This window comes from Opisthocomus hoazin, chromosome 1 (assembly GCF_030867145.1).
Source record: "Opisthocomus hoazin isolate bOpiHoa1 chromosome 1, bOpiHoa1.hap1, whole genome shotgun sequence".
NCBI classification, from domain to species: Eukaryota; Metazoa; Chordata; class Aves; order Opisthocomiformes; family Opisthocomidae; genus Opisthocomus; species Opisthocomus hoazin.
In genome coordinates, this window is record NC_134414.1 from 148,888,972 (window position 1) to 148,914,893 (window position 25,922).

The following is a 25,922-nucleotide window of genomic DNA, read 5'->3' on the forward strand; positions in this document are numbered from 1 at the left end:
TAAAGGCAGAAAGAGTTAAAATTCCCAAGAAAATGGGATTCCAATCTGCCAAAGTAACAGATAGCTCCATCACACCAAGGTCACACATCATAGCCACCTCCACAGGTCATTTCTACAAGCAGAGTAGGTAACACCTAAAAAACACCTAAATAAACAAAAAAAAAAAAAAAAAAAAAACCAGGATCAAAGATAACGCTAGCTATCTGCAGTTTAAAGTACCGTAAGACACAAATGCACTGAAAGACATAAACCCAACATCCTCCCAGATGTTGACAGCGGAAAAAAAGATCCCACCAGAGAGTTCTTTTTACATTCCACATGCTGAAAAAGCCATTAGAGCAAACATTGCTCTGACAGTAGCAGACAAACCTATGGCTTGCGGGGCTACAGAAAGTAGGAAGAATTGTTACTGTCAGACATGCAAGAGGAAACTTTTTTGTCTCCTTATCTCTACTTTCTGTAAGTGTTAAATACAATGGTGGCTTATTTATTTATAATTTATGGAATTTTTCTATTAGCTGGAATGATAAAAAAAATATTACAAGGGACATCATAAAGACAGACATCCCACAGCAAAGTCTTCATCTTAACTGTCATTTATTGGACGACAATCTCAGGAAGAGAACTTCAGGTTTCTTAATGACACTTTGCAGGTGGTGGAGAGGTTTAGGATTTATGTTATATGTCATCAGAAGGCTTCCACTCTTCTAGGTACTTCTGGAAGTCAGTGACATGTTAGACCTCTGGAATATCCAGGATGGTCCACAGGTCCCAACTCTGAAGGGGAGTTTTGTGCCTGTGGACCACACTGCACAGGCGTGTCGAGTTCAGAGGTGGCTTGTCTGCATTAAGTCTCTCACAAGTCACGGCCCGTAACAGATGGCCTGTTGCTTAAGACACTTACCAAGGACTTTAGAGATTCAGATTCAATTTCAGTTTAACTTTGTACAAGTCTCTTAGTAGGACACATCTACACCATGGATATAGACAGATTTAAGCTGTCTCTGCCAAAGCTAATCTGGAAATGAAAGTGCAGGGAAGAGCGCTGGAGAGACACCCAAGCTCAAGACAGGTGATGGGCAGGATTTCTGAGCTCTTGGGCAATCCCATGCACACATCGCTGAGCAGAGCTCAGCAGAAGCCTGCCCGTGCTGAACTGTGCTACATGTGGACCTGCAAGTTCTGGTCTCCAACAGCTGTCAGCCCTCCCCCCTGTGCTACCCTGCAGACATGCTCCTTGTTTTGGTGGCTCAGCCTTCCATCTGCATCAGGAGGATAAAAGCACGGCCCATACTTACAAGGTGTCAAGAGGATAAATATATTAAGTGGTCCTAAGGCACTCTGGGATTATCGCAACAGATGTAATGTCAGTTCCTTAAAGCAGTGAAAATGGAGAGGACTGGGCAATCAAAACTCTAAGGAAAGAGCAATTGAGACCTTTAAATTTCTTTTTTTCTAATTTAACTGTTTCTGCATCCAGAGGACGCTGCAGAAGAAAGGGCACTCTGGGACACAGCAACAGCTAGATGAAGCAGAAAAGTCGGGGGGGGGACGGGCCGGACACACAGAAGTACAGGACAATAAGACTCTTAATCACCAAATGTCCTGGTTTCGGCTGGGACAGAGTTAATTTTCCTCCCAGTAGCTGCTGTGTTTTGGATTTAGAAAGGTAAAAACATTGGTAACACTGATGTTTTCAGTTGTTGCTATGAAATCAAGGACTTTTTCCAGTTTCTCATGTTCAGCTAATGAACAGGTGAGCAGGAGCTGGGAGGGAGCACAGCCAGGCAGCCAGCCCAGGCTGGCCAGTGGAAATATTCCATACCATGGACGCCATGCTCAGTTTATAAATGGGGGTTGACTGAGGGTCAGGAATCCCTTTTTCCTGGGAGTTCGAACTCTTCTGAAAGTTCGAACTTTTTGGGGAGTTGTACTGAGTATAGCTTGTTTTGCATATTCATTATTATTATTATTATGAGTATTATTAATAGTAGTATTTCCTTTGTTGTCTTATTAAACTGTCTTTATCTTAACCCACAAGTTTTACCTTTTGTCCATTCTCCTCCCCATCCCACTGTAGGGGAAGGTGAGGGGTCAGCAAGAAGCTGTCTGGTCCTAGCTGCTGGGTTAAACCACGACACGAATGTAGTTTAAAACTACCACGAAATGAGACAGAAGTGACATGTTTACATTTCTGAATTACAACCCATTGACAGACAGCTCTCTCACCTCCTCAAGATCATACCTGGTTAGAAACTCTCCAAGACAATACAGAGGAAGAAATGAGTCTTGTGAAGAACCCATGCTACTCAGCAGTGACACGGCTACTAGGAAAATGTACGTATTCACCAGCATCACTTAAAGAAAAGCGTGCTTAACACATCAGTCAAGAAGCCCAAAAGAACAAACCTCTGATTCAGAAGCAGCCTTTCTAGTAGCTTTCAGTTCTCTAAGATATCAAATTAACTGAGAAAATTTGATTGAATGCCAATTCTTTTCCCTCTGTCTCATTTTTGCATCATTTCAGACTCAGTGATTGTACACTGCGGTATACAGAGATGATTACATATGACATAATTACTCCAAGTTAACTGCTTCCACTGTTAACCATTACACACATTATTTGCAGAGCAAACTGCTTGGTTTAAGTTAACATGCTTTGCACCACATGTGCAGCATGGTAGAAACGTGGACACAAGCAACTAATGCATCTCTGCTAATGACTAGTAATTCGTTAAGCTGATGAATCCCTACAGCTTATAGTCATCTGTTCATAATCTTACCTTTGTCCTTAGCTCATGATTGTCTTGCTTCAGTCTTCTTTACAATAAAATTTAAAAACCACTAAACTCCACTTATTTTAGTAAAAAAAAAAATATTTATCAGTCACAACTCCTTATAGTGTTAGAAATTAAGGATTCTGTAAGTAACAAACAATTAGCATACAGTTTTTGCTGGTTTTAATTCCCTGCAGTAACTCTCAATACCTGTCATACACTTTTAAAAATGAACAGTAACGTGATCATTTCCTGCTAGAGACCTACAACTTATACCTACAGCAGTAGCAATTCTACCAGAATGCACATAAAACAGAAGTATGGGGAAATCCACAAAAGAAATAAAAAAGATACAAATTCAATCCCTGATGCCTCATAACTTGCCAGTGTTATAGGGAAGAAAGACATACAGACACTAGTTCAATGTATTTTCAAAACTATGTATCCCTGGTGCATGGATTAGCAACAGCACAAGGGGTTTTCATTCAGGAGAGCCAGAAGACAGGGAAAAAGACAGGAGTACCAATCGCATCTTGCAATGAGAAGCAAGTAGATACAGCAAGAACCCATGGGTACAGAATTCCTTCCCCACTAAAACAGAAGTAATATTTGCAAGCATCATTAATTCTTTTGACTCTGAAAACTTAATCCTCATTTACTGCATTTAACAACAAAAGCCGCCAACACAAGGAGGCAAAGAAAGAAATAAAAGAAATGGCACAGTAGTCTTCCCGTGCTTCAGCTCGCACCCCCTTCCAAGGGATGCGAGGGGTAACCGACAGCGGTGTTCCCACCCAGCACAGAGGCTCTGGGTGACAGCGGAGACAAGAAGGTCAGCATGTTAACCGTGACACCAAACACTTACAGGTGGGTTCACATTGGTCACTAAGATCGCAGGGACTTGGCTATGCCTTGATTAAAGACAACCACAAACACTGTCTGGATGCATTGTAACCCTGTGGAAAACTTAGCCCTACCTCCATTACCTGAGTGGTGATAAATCTGGCGGCCATGGTGCCAAGTTTGGAGAGACATTATTGAAGATGAGCTGCAGATGACTTAAAATTCAAACCAGCAGCAGGTCCCAAGAATATTCCCAATCCTTGCGCTACACGAGATGGAGCAGTTAAATGAAAAAGGTTTGGACACCTAAGTGAACTTTGACCCAGCTCAAGAAAAGCAGGAGGAAAGACAAATGATCATCCCAGTCAAATTTCCAAACACTTGGAAATTCAGTTATCTCTGCTGAATAAATTCAGCAATTTAAGTTGCTCCTAACCAGCAAGGGACTGAGCTGAATGAAGATCTGAGTTAATTTAAAGCTAATTTGTTTCAGAAAGTTGTGAAATTGCTTTGAGTTCAGTGCCTGTAGTCATTTCTGTAAAGTGATACTAAAATGATTAAGTTTTATATGACCACTCCAATAAGTTCAGCACGCATTCACTGTTTAATAACACATCTTTAGCAATATTAGGTTCCTTCACTTTGTTTGGAAGGTGTGGTTTATTTATTTCTGCAAGATATTGAAAGCAAAGCCCAAGATCCTTTCCACCCAGGACTTGTTCTGTATCAGCAGCATTTAAATAAGCAAAATTAGATGCCTCCTTGGACAGCCATATGATGGAGTTACACGCACACCTTCTACTCACATGAGGAAGATTACACTGCTTTGGATCAGCCTCTTGCAGACTTACTTACCTGGCTGGTAGCAGGAACAGTCAAAAAAGGGAGCGTGCTAACAAGAGGCCCAATCGAGCAGCCTACTGAAATGTTCTGCAAGGGTCTAGAAGTCCAGGGGTAAGAAACATTACAGTTACTAAGTTTATTCAAAGTTAACAATAATTGTACTCCATGATCATAACCATCGCTTTACAAAAGTTGATATCATCATTATTTTTAAATTGAGATGCCAAAGGCTGAAGGAATTTGCTTACAGTCATGCACTGGAGGGTATGAGGAATAGAACCCGAGTCATATATTTAAAGGAAGATTGAACTCCAGGAGTACAGGGGGGCAGGGAGGGCTCAAGAGGAATAATTTGTTTTCCAATTTAAAATTCTTATTCTGCTTCTCACTTTAAATGACTACAAACCTCCTCACACACAAATTATTAAGCTATGTCCAGCAGGCCACATTATAACAGATGTACACAACAAATCTGATTCTTGAGTCATGAATCAACTCATCGTTTATCCAAAACAGAAACAAATGGCTCTCACACCTACCTACAGCTAGAGTAAAAACACTGAAGGAAAACAAAAATAATTAAAAAAAAAAACCACCCACCACACCAAAAAGATAAAACAACCTGAATAGAATATGGTGTTAGCAAACAGCAGTTAATGAGAGAAACACTGTGAAAAATGTCATATCAGATACCTTCCCTACCAATCTGAAACAGCTTAGACCCTAAAACCAGTTATGGGGCCCTCGTCACCTGGATTAACAGTCTAAACTCAGCTCTAAAGCAAACCTCGTTATTTTAAATTAAAACTAGTCTCAGGCCTCTAATAACGTTTGAATATTATTCTGTAACGTCATTGTACAGGTTTTCAAATGGACTTTATTTGCATCATATCCATCAGGACACCACGCCGTTTGAACTAAATGCTGCCTTTCCTTCTCCCAGCCCAACCACAGACCCGCTGAAACGTGTAGCTAATGGTTCTCTCCCACTGCGGTGCGCGTCCGCACAGGCACAGCAAACGTGCTTTACCACTTGGAGAGGAAACTAAAACAAAAAGCTGGGATCTTTTCACAGCTTTTCAAACCCCCACTAAAAAACGAATTCTTACCGCTCACGTGACTGAAAAGATCGGCTTTTTCCAGATTTCACTGTCCTGCCTGACAGTGAAACCTGGAAATCTGGGGGTGTGCTTGGGGTTTTCTTTGGGGTTGGGGGTTTTGTTTGTTTGGGGGTGTCTGGGGTTTCGGTGTTTGTTCGTTTGCTTTTGAGCAGTCTTACTTTCATGGGATTGCACCGCAATTGTCACTGCACTGCTGACTTGCGTCATTAGAGTCAAAATACGACCGAAGTAAATATCGCTATTATGTCAAGAGACAAGCATCCCAGGGTCGCTCGCTGGCTCTGCCCGTCACTATTCCCTGTGTCAGAAAATGGGGAATATCAGATAATGCAGCCAGGGGCAGGACAACAAGAAAGAGAGAATCCAAATGCGTGTCCTGTTCTACACTGTCTGTGGTTAGAAATTTTCTTCTCACTTCGGGGACAAACTGTCCACCCCTCTTAAACCTCAGAGATCAACTTTCAGTTACGCGTAGGGACAAAGTTGCTTCACGAGATTCAACCGTCTGTCCAACAGGTTCAGTTAAGCGTTACAGCTTTGTACTTCAAACTAAACGGTGCACTACAGTATATGTTCCAGTCTGGTATAAATGAGTATGGATTACCTCACATAAACCATTCTAAAATTCGTAGTACCAACAGCTCTGGCAGCAGCCAGACCCACAGAATGGACGTGCTCCCTTTCTTCTAGTCCGATCTGAGACTGCAGTAAGCGTGACCGCACGGCTGCTGTACTACCGCCTGTCTGCTCACTGATAAACACACCACGTTGTTTTTGATCTACAGGAAAAAAACAGTAATTACTCCTGCTATAAGATTAAATTAGACAAATAATTAATGCAGAAAAATACTCTTCAGGGGCAACAGTCTTTATCTATTACTTTAATAAAAGAGTATCAGTGAAAAATTTGCTGTATTGGACTTTTTGCTGCTACTTCTTGACCAGCAAATTTTCAGCCCATCTTTTTCTCTTCCAGTCTTAGGTTTTAGCAGAAGGAAAATGCTCCCAAACTATTATAAAATGTACTTTGAAACAGAATATTGAGTATCTGAATTTGTATGATTGACTGCACTTAACTTAGATAAATAATAACTTCTTATTATAATTATACCACTAATAAATAGGTATCATTCCTATCAGATTTTTTGGTAGTAGTTTAAATACAAACAATTTAGCAACTAAACTACATTAAGGATCTTCCTGACTATACTTAGCTTTTCCTTAGCTCTTCTTGAAACACAGAGGAGCAGAGATTTAATAATCTTGCCATATGTTACCCCTAATAAAATGCATTTTATATTAAGATTAAGCAATACTAAAATCTAACAAGATGTGTATTATGAATGCTTCACTGCATGTGGTCTTATCAACCTTAGTTAAAAAGAACAGAACAACCCAAAATTTAACCACGACCACCATCTACTTGCAAAGTTCTCTAGTGAAGTTTAGATGAGTTATTCCTGTCACTTCTAAATTCCCTTTTAGGACACTATGAAATTCTCACTTCATGAGTGAAATTTCTTTTAAAAATTTGAATTTTAAAGAATTTCCATTTTAAAGTCAGTAAGATTTTCTGATACATTTTGTGAAGGTAATTACTGTAATTCTTTTCTCTAAAAAATGACCAAAATCTACCGTAGAAGGATATAGCTCCTAATGTTTATATTTGGTGATTACCTTTCTTGACAATGAAGCTGCTATCTGTAGAATCAAAAATCAGTACTTTATTTCTTCTGCAGAGCTACATTGGCTACTTTGCAATCTCCATATGTTTGCGTATAAATATTCTTGAAGTCAAGCTAAGTCAGCTAACGACTGTAGTTGTTCAAGCCCTTTGCAAAACATATTAGGCACTTAGGATGAATTCAGTGTAAATCATCATCCTAGCCACACAATTAAATACTATAAGCTTCCTTAACCCTCAGCTCAGACTTTCCTAATCTCTAAAAGAAAGCAATGCCAGATGGCCAAGAACAACTGCTAAGCATCAGAGGGCCACAGAGCAATACCTGAAGCTCTTAGTGATACAGTGGAGAAACACCTTCTGTTTCAAAGTACTGCTGGGCCCCACTTAGATCAATTTGCTTTGCAGAACTCACGTGTGCTCCTTCCACGTCAACTAATACACACTACGAATTTCCAAAAACTGTATTTTGTTGTCATGACTCTAATTCACAAACACTGAACTCTTGCTGGGCAGACACAATGCACCACCTCTTTATGGCAGTTATCACGGCGACAGTATGCTTGCTACACAACGACAGAGAGAATGCACTAACAACTGCACTACTCCATCACCTTCAAACATGTACATGTGTACACATATGTACATATATTAAAATATATAAAATATAGTCTATATAAAAATAACATACACATATAATTGGTCTTCAAATATATACATGAGCTGGCTGCCAGGCTGGAGGAGTAGGACAGCTCACTGCCACATGAGGGACAGACTAGGTCCCGGCCTTTTTCTCTGTGTCAAGAAGCAAACAATGGAAAAAGATTCTTCTTTTTCTATAGCAGAACATCCTTCTTTGGGCCAACACTCAGAATCAACCACGCCAATAGTGACCAGCATTCTGGGATGCCAGAGGATACTGCCAGTCTTCCTCTTCAGAGGAAGCACCTCAGAAACACCATTTTACTGTGGCAGAACACCACTTCACAGGAGATGGCCTTTCTGCTGCCGCTGGCTCAGAACAACACAGCTTTGTGGCAGGCAAACTGGCCAGGCGGATTGCCGATTGCAGCTGGAGAGCTGCTAGACTGGCACCTGTTTAAAGACCCCCTGGAGCACACGTTTTCCACCTCTGTTTCCAGTTGCCTAAATCGGTTCCTGGACAAAAAAACCCCCACACCAGAACAAAACCCTTCTCGCCTTTGTCAGAAGGTAACAGTGTGGCAGTGGTCTCCTCACCTCTGAAGACCAGGAGTCTCATTCTGCTTTGAATTACAGGTTTAGAAAATTTCATGCTTGAAATGAGTCTTCTCTTTTTAAACATAAATCACCTTGGATTACAAAAGAAGATAGTGACTGCTCAAGAGCAGGCCATAACTTCATGTTTTTGGACTTGGGTTTCTTAACAGAAATTCAGAAGGAAGCAATGTCAACAGGCAAACCTGGGAATGGAAAAAATGGGTTAAGAAGGCAGCCAGGAGTGAAGGAGCAGGGAGTGATTCAGGACAGGGCAGGAGCAGAAGGCACTGGCAGAGCTGCGTGGGGAGCCCAGGGCTGGGCTGGCAGGAGACTTCAGGGAAGGAGCGAGAGATACTGCAAGCACACAGTGTCAGCGAGGAGCACGTACAGAATCAAACATCCAAAGCCTCTCAGACAGTCGTAATAGAACTAACGTAGGTTCCAGGTATGAAGCCCGAGGCAGCAAACTACAGAATCCCTGCCCGTAGTACGCTTCTTTCTAGGTCGCATTTCCATGAGTAAAAAGAGACGATCTCTTCATTTGAGTGGCTTGAGACAAGAAAATAGCCTGGGTAAAAAAAGTAGTAATCTAGCAAGACTGCAGTCCTCTGGAAGGATGCACGGGAACATCAATACTGGCTTGAAAAATTGAGTATAAGCCAGCTAAAGTGAAGAAAGGCGGGCTTCTGAATGACTGAAACCAGGCTGGTGGATCAAATTTCTATTGTAAACTACTTTGAAAAGTCCCTGACATCTCGCATTTAGCATTTTTCTATAATCTCTCAGATTCACTATCCCAGAGTATCATTTTCATTCTGTGTAGCCTGGTTCATACAAAAAGCATTTTTAGAACATTAGGCAGAGATGTGGCAAAGTCCAATAACAGAAAGAAAAGTGGTATAAGCCTCACAACAAAAGACATGTTGGGGAGGGTGTAAAGGTGATTAAGGGGTAAGAGTAAGAGCTGAAGCAGCACAGGGTGCTAGACAACTGTTCCAGATGGTAGGCTAGCTTTAACCTAAGAAGCAATGTGTTTGTATAAAAGCCCAGTGGGAGCTGAGCAGACAGAGACGGGCACGCAGATGAGGTCTGAAATATTTTTGCAAGTTCAAGGAATGGAAAAATGGACACTGAAGGTCTGATGCAGAGTCTAGAAAATTGCAGCTTGGGAAGGAGATAAAAGCAAAGAAAGTTATCGCATCTAAGGAGGTGAGGGGTAAGAGACACCTACTGACTGATCACAGAGGACATCAGTAATGGTATCAGAAGAAAGCTGTTCCAAAACTAACCACAGCATATAGGATATGAAAAAAATACTTCCAAGGTGTCAAAGTAATGCAGCATTGGGTCAAATAGGCAGTCTGATATAAATTCAGCGTGTTCAAAATTATTTATTCCAGAAATAGTTAAAGCAATTTTCTGGTAGGGTTTGTGTGTAGAAAAGAAAAAAAAAATCGCAAGTGAACTTTGATCGGATGTTCTTCAGTGACCAGTTCTACCTCTCTATTTAAGTAAGACTCCCACAAGTTCAGTGATTGTAGCATTTGAGTTGATCACTGATAAATGTTCACTGTTGCATGAGTGGTTCAACACCGCACCAAATCTCTCATTAACTCTTGCTCTTAAAGGTTATTTCAGTAAGTGGGTCAAGATAAACAGAGAAGCTGCTAGTAAGACTCCTAATTCGAATAATGATATCTCTACACCAGAGGTAGCTGTCTGAATTTGACTGTTAATGCCCCCTTTTCCAAAATAAATCCAGGGATAGTGCTTTAAGTTATTTATGAGGCATATGATATATTTCTGCGTCACAACCATAAATGATTTTGTTCATGTGCCCAAGCTTTGCAGCCATCACGAAAGCAGTGACCTGTGGTTTCAAAAGAAGCAATCCATTTCCATTGGGCTATATTCATGCATACTCAGTATCTCAATTAGCCTGTGATTTCCTCAACAACACTGTTCACTCAAGGACACCTAGCTGCCAGATGGCTTAACTTTTCTTCCCTCCCTTGTACGTGACGATACTTTGCTCAAAGTAGCCATTACGCTTGTAAGTTGCTGAGGCATTGTTACAACTCCTCGTGCCTCTTGGCTGATGGAGGAAAATCAATTTTGGTCCCTCAGAAGCAAGTGCAAGTCTCCAACTTCACACGTCAATGTGGACAACTGCAGCTGAAACTGAATCCAGATTAATTCGCCATTCCAGTCATTTCACATTTATGCTGATACCTTTAGAGGTTAGAACATACGTGATTTATTGTTTTCAATTTGAGAAATGGGACACAACTTCCTTCAAATGAAAAAGCAGTTTGTCAAAGGAAGTTTACAAAAAGCAAATGAGATTTATGGTGACAACGGGAATGTATTTAAAATTTAAATTAACCAGCAGCTTAATGCAACACGAGGTATTACAACAGAATGCAAAAATCCTGCCACTGCAGGATTTTAATGCTACAATAATTCTGCTCTTCCTTAAAGGGCAACATTTATGCCCTTGCTTAGATAACCCAGTTCAAAACACATATTAGAACAGCAAGTTTGAGGAGAAAGTAGCCATACTACAGTAACCAGCTGGTAATAAAGATACAGAAAACATGTACATTTTCTCAACAGGCACAAGTTTAACACTGAAAATATTCCAAGCAGGTATGAGAGAGAGGGAGGGGGGAACTTACTGTACTGCTTCGAAGATGCACTACACACATAATGCAGCAGTACAGGATACGCTAACAAATGAAGGCAACTGAAAAGGCAGTACTCACCCAAAATATTAAATTGAAAAGGAACATCATGTATTTCAAACAACACAGGCAGCCTCTTGCCATGTTGCACTTCTTAAATTCTAAAAGGAAAACAAAGGATAGATCCAGGTAAAAGACCACGTATTTGCTGCCTTTGGGTGCACTGTATTTGTCACTTTTTACGCCAGTCCCAGTCCCAACGCCGGTCCCAGTTCCGACCCCAGTGTGGCTCTGTGTGCGTGATCCAGTTGTACCATAGAAAGCTCCAGCAGTAAAACCTCGACCAAATTGCCTCCCTGAGGTAGAAGGTTTAGCAAAATCTGAGTCTTTGCTATCCAAAGATGGACTCCGGTGAATTGAAGAATCCTCACTACTTGACTTCTCCATGATCTCTCTTTTCACAGTTGTCAGATTTAATGTATAGCATCTCTCAGCATTAAATGCAGTGTCTTGCAAATGCCATCGTGCAATAAGAGCTGTCTGTGTTTTGCTCCTCTTTTTCTTCGTACATAAATCAGATAATCACTGCAGAATTTATTCACTGCATTGTTGCTGCTTTTATTTTTTATAGCAACGTAGGCTGTACTCTGTCTAGCTGTGGCATGGATTTATACATTAATATCCCATGCAAGAGCATACTCATGATTTATCTTGATGAATCAGTTATGTAGAACTTCGATTTTTATTCAAAAGAGCCATAAGCTCCTTCTCTCTGCTTCTAGCCTACAGCCCTCTAATTTCTAGGCAGCAGACGGTCCTTGCATCCATTTCCAAAAAGCTTCTGCAGTACACCTGGGAGACTCTCCTCGAGCCGGAGCACTTTCCTTGCTCTCAGCTTCCCTCTCTGTGTCTCTCTGACTCTCTCTCTCACACGCTGTCTTTTCTCCTTCCACCCATTTGCAGTATCTCATTCAGAACCCAGCTACCGGAGCGCACTCTGTGTTTCACTGCTGTTGCCGTGAAATCATCAGCAACTGCAACCACTGGGCATTTCCCACAGAAATCCCTGACCTAACTATCGAGTAATAAATCCACCCTCCTGCTCGTCCCTCCCCTCTGCTTTCCAGCGGGCCAGTTAGCAGCAGCCTTCTCCCCCAGGGCACGCCTCCATGACATAGGATCTTTAATAGGATTAGAATTACTCTTGACTGTAGAAGTGCACAACAGAAAATCTCTTTAAATGTCAAGTACTGTTTAGCTGTTTATGAGCAGCTAGAACTGCGAGGCAGCGATACCCCTTTCATGCAATAAAATATTGGAAAAGTATGGATTAGGCAGACAGGTGCTAACCTCTCCCTGCTCATGAAATTAACAGTGACTTAGATTTTTTTTTTCCTGGCTTAAACGAATGCCCCGGGACAAGGAACTGGCATAGACTAGCACCCAGGATACATGGAATAGGCACGTCTCAGTTATGCATGCACATAATGTGACGCCATCACCTGTGATATAATTAACCCTAACCAGAAAAGCAGAGCTGCTGTCTCTTATGGGATCACCCATCTATTCTTAAAACTCTTGACATGTCAGGATACCTGAACCGGCAGATATTTACACTCTGCTGAACCAGTACGCCAGAGATTGTTCTGGTGTACGGCAATAAGCCATCTTACATCGCAGGTAGTCTGTGAACTAGAAACACTAAGTCAAATGGCGCATTTCTTCTCTAGATAGTAGCGCAAGATGCCTGTTAGGACTCTGAAACAGAGAGGGCACGGCCACCCACGTGTGTCTGTGCGTATGTGGGTAAGTACCTGGGGGGGAGGGAGAGAATTACACTTCAGGTCATGCCTGGTGCTTCCAAATTCGTCATTTTGTCATAAGCGTAAAAGCAGCGCACTGATGGTGCAAAGTGATACGGCAGACCCAAAACGCAGGTTATTCTTCGCTTTTTGTAAAGAAAGAAACCATATCAGGAGGCCACTACGAAAGAAATACAGCTACCAGGAAACACAAAAATTATGCACAATTTTCAGCTGACCCTTTCATATGTGTTACAACACACTGTTAATTATTTTGTCAGGTATCATTGAGAAAAGATAAGATAATATAGTATTTATTCAATCTTGGATATCTATGCCCCAAAGCCCCTTAAAATTCTGTAATTTTTATGTAACAACTTCAGAATCAACACCCTAAAGCAGTGCTGTACCTTTCTTGACAGGCTTTTTCTGAGAAAACATCCCTGCACCATAAAGTATTTTATGTCACGAAATACCCAGTGTTTGCGCATGTAGTATCTTTCCCTTACCTCCTCTCTTCTACAATTACATTTCAACAACAGGCCGGCCCAAGCCTGTATCAACAGTATTTATTCATTCTGCTTTTCAAAAGTCATTTCAGAACTACCGGCATCAAATGTGTCCATCAGAAAGGCTGCACGATGACTGCTCAGCAGCGCATAGGATAGCAGAAAAGGCTACACACAAAACACTCCAGCATAAAAATATATATTGGCTGTGCCCAAAGAGTGGGGCATTTCTGTACATCTACGGTGCACATACAAACTTCAATGTGAGCAGTTATCAAAAATCAATTTTCTCCAGAAAAAAAACATGGAAGAGTCTTGTACGCCACGGCCAGGGACGTGCCTCGGATACCGGAGCCTGGAGGACAAGTTGCATTCAAACACAAGGCAAATGTCTGAGTATGGTTTTAGAAGTCTGAAAAATCTGTTCTGTTTGAAATATCACTTACTGGCAGTGTAAATTTGGGCCACTGCAATCCTACGCCATTACGGCTAGATACTTTCAGTGGTTTTTACTTGTCACGCAAAACTGAGCTCGCAGCCAAAAATTATGAGAATGCACAAGTATTTTAAAGCATTTTTTCCTGTTGCACCCATTGGTTTGCCATAAAATTTAAACTGCCATAGACTAGCTTCAGAAAAAAAAAAAAGCTGTGTACTCATGAAAACTAATGTAATGCAAATATTTGCCTTAGCTTCCCACTTGAAGTTACATGACAATAATAACTAATCTGTGCTCCTCAAGGTTAAAAACTGAAAGAATATTTTGTAATATCAAAAGGTCTCTACAAATCCAGTCAAGAGTTTATAAATAGTGGAAACATTTCAATTGGTGGTAAAAAAAAAAACAACAAACAAAAACAAACAAACAAAAAACCCCCCACCAAATCCAAACAACAACCCACAACTCTCCCTCCAAGCTTACTTTTTTCAAGTTTTCATTACCAGACCTTATTGAAGTTCTCCAGTTTTTTTATTTTTGCCTTCAAATACTGCAAAAGATTAGTTTTCTTTACCATCCAATGCATCCTCCATTAGTTTTCTTTACCATACGATGCATTCTCCGTGAAGAATTCCCCATGCCTGGTCTACATCACAGTTTATCCTTCAGAACAAGCAATCGAAGACAGACGTATAGCCAACAGCCAGGTCCAGAATCCAAGCCCGAGCAACAAGCACTAGGGCAAACACGGCTCCAGGTCAGCCTCCCCTCCCGCCGGGTACAAAGGGAACACACAACCCTCCTACAGTCAATGCTGTCGCCACCAGGGAGACTTTACAAGCTTCAGTAACCTTCCACCACTTGCATCTGCGGCCACGGAGCAGCTTTACAGATTAGATGCCACTTCTTCCTGCTGGAACTCTAACGCAGTATTTCTGTAGCTCAGTTAATAAATCACACAGACCTGCTTATTTCCTGCAAAAAATAAGCGGTGAAAAAGCTGTAACCAGTCCATCCAGCTGTGTGGTGACCAGCCATTGCACTTACTCTGCCTCCGATTGAGACTGCGGTTGTAGGTGTTGCTGCAAGGGCGTCCAACAGCACCTTACGGTGGTCCCACTCGACAGTGTGACCTCAGCACGGGAACAAACGAGTTTTTGCTTCACTACAGATCTCACCTCTGTTAAGTAATTAGGGCATGAAAACCATCCAAAAGCTCATTCCGTACTTCATTAATCTTTGATTACCGAATCACAGAATTTTGTTGCTGAGAGATGTCTCCACATCAAGAAAATCATTTCAGTGCCACACGCAAACGCCTGGGACAAGGCAACAAACACGAGCCCATCACAACTAAATGGCTCAGTCAAGTATTAAGGGTCAGAATTTTGGCCACTTTCAGATACCAGGTATGAAAATGGATGTCACAATGGGTGTAGCACAAAAATGGAAAGGAAAGGCATTAGTAATCAGGCCCAAACAACATAAGCTGGTTCTCCCACTGAAACAGATTTACTTGGTTCCCTCCTGGGAAGAGTCCACTATAGTCCTCAAAACACAGATCCCAACAACTTCAGTTTTTCTTGGAAGGCATGAAATATTTAATATTTTTTCTCAGCCCTTAGTTTTATCTAACCAGAACTTCTGTGCCAATTATACCCAGCTACAGTGTCTCTGAACCCCCCTGTTCATTTCTGCCCTCTTCGGCTGGCTTGGCAGAACTGGCTTGTGGAACCATGCTGCAAAACAGAGCAAACGCTAACCAAGTTAATACATATATTTATAACCATGTATTTATAAAGACATTATACAGATATAAAATGTGTTTCAAAAATATGTAAAACCTATGCTTATTTTTCCCTTTGTAAAAGTTTCAAATCCTTTTTACAAGGTATTTCCCTTAAATGATCTTGTTGATGAGGGGAGAGCCGTGGATGTTGTCTACCTCTACTTCAGCAAGGCTTTTGACACGGTCTCCCATAACATCCTCCCAGGGAAGCTCAGGAAGTGTGGGCTGGATGAGTGGTCGGTGAAGTGGATTGAGAACTGGCTGAAGGGCAGAACTCAGTGGGTTGTCAGCAGTGGCACAGAGTCTACTTGTGGTGTTCCCCAGGGGTCAGTACTGGGCCCAGTCTTGTTCAACTTCTTCATCAATGACCTGGATGAAGAGTTAGAATGTACCCTCAGCAAGTTTGCTGAAGACACAAAACTCGGAGGAGTGGTGGATACACCAGAAGGCTGTGCTGCCATTCAGCGTGACATGGACAGGCTGGAAAGTTGGGCAGAGAGGAATCTGGTGAGGTTCAACAAGGGCAAATGCAGGGTCCTGCACCTGGGGAGGAACAACTCCATGCACCAGTACAGGCTTGGGGTGGACCTGCTGGAGAGCAGCTCTGCGGAGAGGGACCTGGGTGTCCTGGTGGACGACAGGTTGACCATGAGCCAGCAGTGTGCCCTGGCTGCCAAGAAGGCCAATGGGATCCTGGGGTGCATGAGGAGGAGTGTGGCCAGCAGGTCGAGGGAGGTTCTCCTTCCCCTCTACACTGCCCTGGTGAGGCCCCATCTGGAGTACTGTGTCCAGTTCTGGGCTCCCCAGTTCAAGAAAGAGGAGGAGCTACTGGAGAGAGTCCAGTGGAGGGCTACAAGGATGATGAGGGGACTGGAGCATCTCTCCTATGAGGAGAGGCTGAGGGAGCTGGGCTTGTTCAGCCTGAAGAAGAGAAGGCTGCAAGGGGACCTAATAAATGCTTATAAATATCTGCAGGGTGGGTGTCAGGAGGATGGGGCCAGACTCTTTTCAGTGGTGCCCAGCGACAGGACAAGGGGCAATGGGCACAAACTGAAGCACAGGAAGTTCCAGCTGAACACGAGGAAGAACTTCTTCCCTCTGAGGGTGACGGAGCACTGGAACAGGCTGCCCAGGGAGGTTGTGGAGTCTCCTTCTCTGGAGATATTCAAGACCCGTCTGGACAAGGTCCTGTGCAGCCTGCTCTGGGTGACACTGCTTCGGCAGGGGTGTTGGACTAGATGACCCACAGAGGTCCCTTCCAACCCCGAACATTCTGTGGTTCTGTGATCCAGTGACAGGGACTACAATAGGCAAGAACAGGAACAAACAGTGCAGGTTAAGCAAAAATGGCTTAAGCTTTTGTTATGGTCCCCCAAGATTCCTGACTTGAAAATATGAAACTCTAGGAGTTTTTAAAAAGGGAAAATAAAAACACCCGTCACCACGATATACAAGCCATTTTACAACTTCTTATGTATTTTACCTTGCATTTTCTATTATGTAGCACACTGCTACTGTCGCCATTTTAAACACAGGGAACTCAAGGACCAAGACTTTTGCCGAGGATGAACAAGAAATTGGTTGCAGAGAAGCAAACTGAATCTGCACCTCACATGGCCTCAGCCAGTACACTAACCACTGCACCATTCTCCAATTAATTATTTTTAGAAATCATGAGGTTTAGTAACCCTGCCACATGACTTCAGAAAAATACTGAGCCCCGCAGAGAGACACACAAGTGCATACGCTATCAAGTGTTCAGGGGATGTGGTTCTTAAATTCATTCTTTTGTTTTGAACGATAGTGACCAAAAACTCTATTATACAAGCCTTCCTCAGGGTACACTGGGCAGACAAAACCAAGGTCGCTACTGTATAAACTCAGTGACTACATCTTTCCAGTCACTGCTCCGAATCCTGGAAGGCCATGAGAAAGAGATACGGAACAAGAGTTGCAAAGAATAGCTTATGACTCTGGCATGCAGTTGTACACAGATGCAAGCTCAGACTGAAAAAAACCACACAGCTGATTTTGGAATAAGCTTAAAGGGAAAAGAATGGAAAAAAAAAAAATCACACTGCAACTAGTATCACATGAGAGACAAAAACATGGAGTTCTCAGGACTTCCATGCTCCTGGTTTCACAACAAAAAGCTTGCAGACTCCAGCAAGTCAAAACACCTGGAGTTCCTAGGGCTCCCAAGGCTGCAGGATTTATAACCAAAAACCTGGATGCTCTGAGGTTTGTATCCCACACCCTGGGGCCTTCCAAGCTCCCAACTTGCATGCTGTAAATCCAAACCATTCTGCTCATCATGGGACTGGACAGAAACAAGACAGGTTTCAAGGACAACTTTGTAGGGTAGACAAATTCTGAAACCAGCCTGTGGTTTTCAGAACCAAATATCCCAAGCCATATTTTACCGTTGACACAATTCCATTTTCCAACAGGAAAAGTCTTCCACTAGAAACAGACAGAACTACTGTAACTTCAGTTTTGGAGTCTACAATCACTGATGATAGCTTCCTGTGGGAAGAGCATATATGAACAGCTTGTTTATTATAAATCTAAAAAGAATCACTACCAAGTGTTTAGAGAAGAGTGAAATCATAGAATGCTTTGGGTTGAAAGGGACCTTTAGAGGTCATCTAGCCCAAACCCCCTGCAGCGAGCAGGGACATCTTCAACCAGACCAGGTTGCTCAGAGCACCGTCCAACCTGGCCTTGAATGTTTCCAGGGACGGGGCCTCCACTACTTCTCTGGGCAATCTGTTCCAGTGTTTCACTACCCTCATCGTGAAAAATTTCTTCTTTCTATCTAGTCTAAATCTACTCTCCCTTAGTTTAAAGCCATTACTCCTTGTCCTAAACACATACTTAGTTCCCCTACTAGCATGAACAGCAGCCATTTCTAATACATTCAGAAAACCACCACTTCCTTGGGCGCTTGATGGACAGACAGACGAGGAGGGCGAGACTGGATTCATTAAGAAACCGACTCACCCACAGCTGGTACCTGAGATCTGACCAGTAAACAATTCTCTTTTAACGTTTTGTGAGAGAGGACAGAGACAAGGCTCTCTTCACTCCGTAGTGAGACCAAGAGTTACCAACAGGCATCACCTGGCCCTCAGTTCCACCTGCAGAAGAAAGCCACATCCAGAGGCCAGGTAAAAGGACCTGGGTCGGGTAAACGTGCATACAGCACAAGTTGGAAGGAAAACACAGACATTCAGATAGGTTCTCAGAAGCTGGGCTCCACATTCTGGGACTCCACCTAGCACTGGCACAGCTGAAGAAAAGGAGGCCTGGCAGAGAGACAGGAATGGGACAGCACTCTAGGATGCAGGAACCGTGTGAAAGAGCACCCCTGAGAAGACACTGAGCCTGAGATCTATGGCGAAAGGATCTCTTCTGACAGATGTAAGAACTGAGTGCCTAATCACCTCAATCGAACACCCACCTTAAGCAGTGCTGACTTCATCCAGAGAAATTATCTTCCTTGAAATTGCTGCTGGAGAGGAAATTAACTGTTTCCTCTGACACAATGGCACCACCACAACAGCTTGCGGTTGTCTCGTCAGCAACACAGTAATGCTCCTTGCCTCTCCAAGGCAAAGAGGTAAAAGCTCTTTGAATGGCCTAAACTAATACTATCTAGTTTATACTTACATATACCAATAAGAAAAGTTTATTCTTCTGACATGGGGCCCTCATTGGAGGGATGATCAAGAAAACAAGACCCCGTTATAAGACTTTCCACTGTGCCAAACATTCTATTTGGTCTGGGATTTCCGTTAAAAAATAATTTACTGCCAACACTGCATATGTGGCTGAGACTTTTCATTTAGCATTTCGCACCAGAGACAGAATGAGATTCTTTCTCAAAACTGTACGAAGGAATTAGTTGTGAACCATGTCAGGGACCTTAATGCACTGTGACCAGATGCAGGTGATGACTTGATATGCTAATGCACAGGAGACATAGAAGACGAGGGTCAAAGCGCAATAAGGCATCCCGAAGGTAAGAAACTGTCATTATGTCATACCAACTGTCCTTCAGAGGCCCTCAGACTGAGCGTAAAGAAAGCCGGAGTTTCCAAAGTGACAGAAAAGACTTTATAAAACACAAAGTCCTGCTACCTACATTTAAACTTTTAAATCAAAACATTTGCACTAGCCCAAGGGTCTTTCGGGGTTTTGTTTTCACTTTAGAAACATCATGAACTATGCTAAACCTGAAAGAAGCCCTCTAAAGATTATGTTGGAAAGCAATTCACCATTGATATTTTCACCTTTAGGAACTAAAATCTATAAAGTCTATTTATTGCTTGTTTCTGAGCAGCCCTGGAAGTCAGAGTCTTCCTGGGCTTGGCAGTGTACATCTGGAGATCAACTCAACCCAAACAACAGGCAGCCTACAATCCAGGCAGAAAACAAGACATTAAAAGCCAGCTCTGCATATAACAACTATATATGGCATTTTTTCTATAGTCCCAAAACTACCTTACCAACTCTCCCACTAGCAGGTACGAGAAAATAAAAAATACGAGGGGCAAGAGAACAGCATGTGCCCAAGCAGACAGGCCTATCCCACCGGGCAGCAGAGAGTTCCAGATGCTTTGGAAGAGTATGTTTATGCCTTTTAGTATAACCATCTGTATCCCTTTTAATTACAGGGTGTTTATCTCCATCAACAGCTAATCCTTCTTAAATTCTGCTGAGAACTTAGCCTCAATATCTTACAGCAATGGACTCCATAGGTTCCCTATGTTAAAGAACACAGGACCTTCCTCTTACTTGCTGTCAGTATTAAGCCTTCCAGCTCCATCCTCTGTTCTGGCATTCATATTCATCCCATAATTCATTATTTTGTAATCCTCTATTACATCCCATGTCATTTGTCCTTCATTAATCTAAGCATTTAACTTTTCAGTGTCTTCTGTTATTGAAAATTCTCTGACTCCCTAATAATTTAAGTTAACCACCTTAGGGCTTCTAATTGAGCTATGTTTATACCATAATCTTTTCCAATCTGCTGATGAGAAGATTTTCTTTTTAAAAGACAAGAGTAAATATTCAAATTCAAATTTACTTCAATAAATTCTTTTTCTGTCAACACCTTACCTTTACGAAAGTGAAGGCATTCATATTCAACAGACCTTGCCTCATTATTCCTACTCTGCCTTTCTATTTCAGATTCAAAATCTGGTCTCTGAAAAGCTCAACGTTTCAGAGCCTAAAAGGAAAATCCTCGTAGTTTAAATTCTATATCTTACATGTAAAAGTAAAGGAGCTTTTCTTACTATGACAGTTTATACCAGTTACTTGTAAAATCATCGATAAGCCCATCTTCAAGTCAGAGACTCCTTGTAAAGAAGCTAACATAAGCCAAAACAAGCCTTGGCCATCACTGATGCAAATAAACGTGTTACCAACTGCTGACCCCTCCCAGTACACAAAAAGGCATATGCAGAGAAGTGCTTTTTACTGCACACAGAGAAAACAAGATCAATGGATTGGAAAGCTGTCAACCCCAGGCAGGAAGGCAGCAACATCATATCCCTGGTATCCCCATGGGATGAAACATCACAATTCAGATCTCCAAAACCATGCTTTAAAAATTAAAGACCAAAAAAAGAAAGCAGGGGCGAGAAGTGAGAAGGGTTCTTCCTATTTACCACGTATTTTTTGCGGCGGTAAGGTACATGATCTGAGAGCCGCTCTTCCACTCCCACTTTAAATAACAGTTTAGATTTTTATGTCTTCCCAACTGACTACAGATTAAAGAAAACTAGAAAATAGCAGAAGGCTCTTGCCTATCCTGAGAGATGGCATCCCTTCTTCCTCTTGGATGGTGTAGGAGGACTTCATTAATATAAGAACTCTTCTAACCCTGTCCAGTGTGTGCAAGTCCTTTGAACAAGATCAGGTGGACATTCTTTAACCTCTGTTCTAAAGAGGCTGTCTTTCACCAGCAGTCTGCTGTTCTGAACTAACTGACAGCTGGTGTCTACGTATTAGCAGAACTATTAAACTTTAAAACAAATAAAATTAAAAAACAAACCCTCATACATATGGCTGCAGCTGAACAAAGAACGAGAATTATGCGAGCACTCATTTTTAAAAGGCAGTGCAGATCTCTGAAACCTCCTCAATTATGCCATGAAGGAACATTTCTACGCATATTCCTTTTACAACTGAGTGAATTCCTTCATTGCTAAAATATTCATTTTTTTGGCACTTAGGCATAAATAGATGCGATTCAGTGAATGGGGACACGTCAAACCACTGCATCAGGGCTGGCAGACAAAACGATGTCTACAATGGGCAGCAAACTTACACCGTGATTTTAGGCTCCCTTCCCCATTAACTCTTCACCAGGCCCAATCCCCAATTTAAGACACTGCTGAAAGGGACAGGCTGATTGCCTTACTGGAGAGCAATCCCCTCAGAGACCTGTGAGTTATCAAAAGGCTGTTTACCAGCAGCATCTCCACGCAACACCCAATCCCAGGTTCCACCTTGAGGTCAGAGAGACACAGCTTTCATAAAGGAGTCAAATTGCCAAACGAATTAAGGACGTGCCCAGGGCAACTAGCCTCTCAGCTGAAAGCTGCCAGCAGTGTAGGCTGAGTCCACGATGCAAGGTTCCCCTCTGCCAGGTCCCCAACACGACCCAGGGCAGAAATATCTGGAAACAAGGGTGGGATCTAGCCTGTACAGCCATCAGTCCCCAGCCTACTCCTGGCCCTCCCTGAGGTCCATCAGCTGTGGTAACAAGCCACGCTGCCTAACAATTCCCCACACATACCTCATTTAACGGAGACATTCCTGAATTCATGAAAAACAGTTTTCGAATAACTCAAGATAACTTGAACGTACCTGAAGTGCCATTGCCAGCCCTTCTCAAGTCCTGACCAAGCCACTGCGTAACAGCCACAGTTAATCCTGCTGGCTTGGGCTGGACTCTTTTCTATGGCTTCCAACAAATTTCCACAACATGTAGCTAAAGCAAAGTCCATGGACTCCTTCCTGTCTTGAACCTCTTTAGAACTATAAAAACAATCCTACCTGAGCATCTGCATCTGCCCTTGCAATAAAGCTTATCTACCCTCACAATAAAGCTTCCTGCATGTTGTGTGGTAACACTGCGGGATATGGTCAACTTCAACATTAAAAATAGGATGTGCGCCTGTAACATAACAGTCATGCGATTCATGCTTTTTGCTTTGCCAACAACAACGTCAGATTTAAATCCTAAGAGGAGGCAGATACTTTCGCCACCTTACTCATCTCACAAGAATGAGGCTAAATGGTTCTCATCTATTCTGCATGAGACACAAGGAAGGGTGTCAAAACGAAACCAAGGTAAGCCTCTTACTTTAATCCAGCAGGTTTATGTAACGGTGCTGCTATTCATGAGCTTTGTGATCGGTGTCAGCTGTTATTACAAGGGTGTAAGAGATTTAAAATGACAAAGGAGGAAAGGAAAGGGAAAAAAATCAGAGTACAGTTTGATGTGACCCTATCCATCAAGCCACAAAACACCATGCAGCAGTTCATTTACCTGATTTACAGTAGGAGCTACTTAGCTTTACAGTTTATTAATTAATGAGCTTTTGTAAAGGCAGAATTATAACGGCAAAACATAGTTTTATGACCTTATCCGCATTAAGGAGGACTCATTTGCACTTGGTGAGAATGCTGTGTGCTAGCTGCAATACCAGACATTCAGAGCCTAATATGGGGTGTAAAGAATGGACGCAAGCATGTTTGACTCTATCCCAACAGCCAAGCCCACATTCACTTGAGTTTTGAAAGAGTTTATTCGTAGCATGTGTCTCTCACAGATGAGAAAACCAAGATACCCTTGATCAGCAGCCAGAAACTAAGAACCTTGCAAAAAATCCTCACAGTGGCATCTGAAAGACAAAAAAGTGGGTTTTGGAGGGGAAAACTACTTGTGTCATTCGATCTGCTCTGATCTACTTAAGTGTGTAACAAGTATGTGGTATGAAATATCAATTGGCCTTTAGAAGCAGCACATTGTTAATTCATCACAGGCAGATATTTTCCATTTACCAATTAATTGGGACGCTGGCATTTTGTCTCAGAAGCAACCAACATGATGCTTCATGCTATGCTCTGCAGACTGGTTCAGAAGAATCTATAAAATACGTGGTCATAAATGCTTAGTATACGGTTATGTATCCAGACAGGTTTTTGAACAACATGAACTAAACTAAAGGTTTCCAAAACATAATACCACATAAGGGTAGATAGTGCTAGTTTTGGTCCAAATATGCCTCTGTAGGAGTCAAATTTGATGCCCATAGCAACAATATGTATATGATCTTTCTCTGTTCTCTCCTAAAGATCCAAGTCACGACTAATTTCAAGCCTAACCTAATTTACTGAAAAGGCTTTCCAGCCTCCCGCCCTTCCTAAGAACAAGTTAATAGTAAATCTGCAATAATATAATCCATGTGGTAATGTTTTGTTTGCTTTTGATGTTTTTTTAACCCTACAATCTCAGTGTCTGCAAACCAGATCTATACAGGTTTGGACATCAATGCCCCTAACATGAAAGCTCCTTTCCTCCCTAGATTTTATCCAGCCTATAGGTTCTCCTTCTGTACTATTTTTCTCATATGCGCATTTCTTATGTTGCACTACTCCCTTTCCCCCCAAGCATCTGGCCAGAAGAAAAATAAAATTCTCTTGGGCCACCCAGAAACTTTTCAGAGGAGTTTTATGAACTAGTCATCCTATCCCATACCTCAAACCCAACTTTTCCAAATTGATCACATCTCAGCCTTCTCCCCCCGACCTCTTTCTGTGCTGTTAGTTTTATTACAGGACACTCTTGTGCAGTACTTAGCGTTTCTATTCCAATAGCATAGAAACTGTCACATTAAATATTTACCAGTAATGGGGTTACTCCCTTCTACTGCAAGCTGAAGCAAGATAATTTGGCAGATACAATCACGAAAAGATTTTGTATGTTTGTTTCTTTTTGAAGAAATACTATACTCAAATTCAGAGTGTTAAACATTATACCAACCAAAACCTGATTGCATAAACCATACTCTGAAATCCCACATTTCTTGTGTTCCATGGATTTCTAAATTAAGTCAGCTCTGTTCCTTCTAATTTATTTTAAATTAATTTGAATGCTTTCTGCCCTGTACACTGAAAACAAAGGTTCTGAAACTGTAACTATGGTAAGTAATTTGGCCTGAGACTGAAAATAAAGAAGAAGAAAAAAACCTCTTCTCACTCCCTGACAGCTGTACCACTGGAACTCTGTCGGTTTAAAGGAAACAAAAAGCAATAAAAGCTTAATCAATGGGATCAGGAGTTCTGGATCTCTGAACACACAAAGGGAACAGAGCTGCTGAACTGGAAGGTGCCGTTTCTCTTTCCGCACAGAATATTTTTCCAAATGGAATGATGCTTTGCACCTGTCCTGTAATTCAAGGCCAGGTTTATGTATTATGATGCAAAAAAAGACTAAGAAAGTGTCCTGATCATTTCAAAGAAACCTTAGTCCAGTTCAGTGCCTATCGCTATTCTGCAACGCTTTTAGCTCCCCTTAGGCCGATGTCTCAGTTTTGTCCCTACCTAACACATCTGCTATGCTTATACAGTCTCTTTCAAGTATCGATGTTCTCTAATTGAGTCTTAAAGACTACATCAATACCAAGCTGTAGGCAAGGAGGGGGAAGTAATGAATTCTTCCCTATGAATTGTTCCCAGGCACCAAAGCCTTCCAAATGTCTATCACAGAACTATCTTGATACATTTTATACGTCCATCATATTTAAGATCCAGTTATTTTTATTTTAATATAAAGAATAAATACTTCAAAGCCAAAGAATCCAAAACAGATTTCTACACAGTGTCGTGCATTCTCAAGCAACGAAAAAAAACCCAGATCACTTCAAGCCTGGCATGGTACACTGCTATGTTATTGCTGCAAAGTTCTGTCAACCAGATTCCCCCTTGGATTTCATAAGCTGGTCACCAGCAGCCCTGACGCACAATCTGTAAACCGTGTTTTTAAAGCAACCAGGGACCCTTCGAAATGAAAAGCCAGATGCACATTTCTCAATACTAGGAAATTTTAGAGCACTGACTTCTATTATAGAAGATAAAAGACATGCACTTAGGGACAGAATTCCAAATG

At 41.9% G+C, this 25,922-nt stretch overlaps 1 protein-coding gene across 3 annotated transcripts in view; it reads right to left on the reverse strand.

Moving 5' to 3' along the window:
* Window positions 1–25,922, reverse strand: part of TSPAN9 (tetraspanin 9) — a 187,672-nt gene that overhangs the window by 91,154 nt on the left and 70,596 nt on the right. For 2 of the 3 annotated variants that reach the window (XM_075440956.1, XM_075440950.1), the window contains one exon: window positions 11,273–11,352. In XM_075440956.1, the coding sequence (XP_075297071.1) occupies window positions 11,273–11,335 (63 nt within the window). In that variant the 5' untranslated portion in view covers window positions 11,336–11,352. Of the gene's footprint in view, window positions 1–11,272; window positions 11,775–25,922 lie in introns of those variants that run through there. The other variant, XM_009937847.2, reaches the window with a different exon arrangement.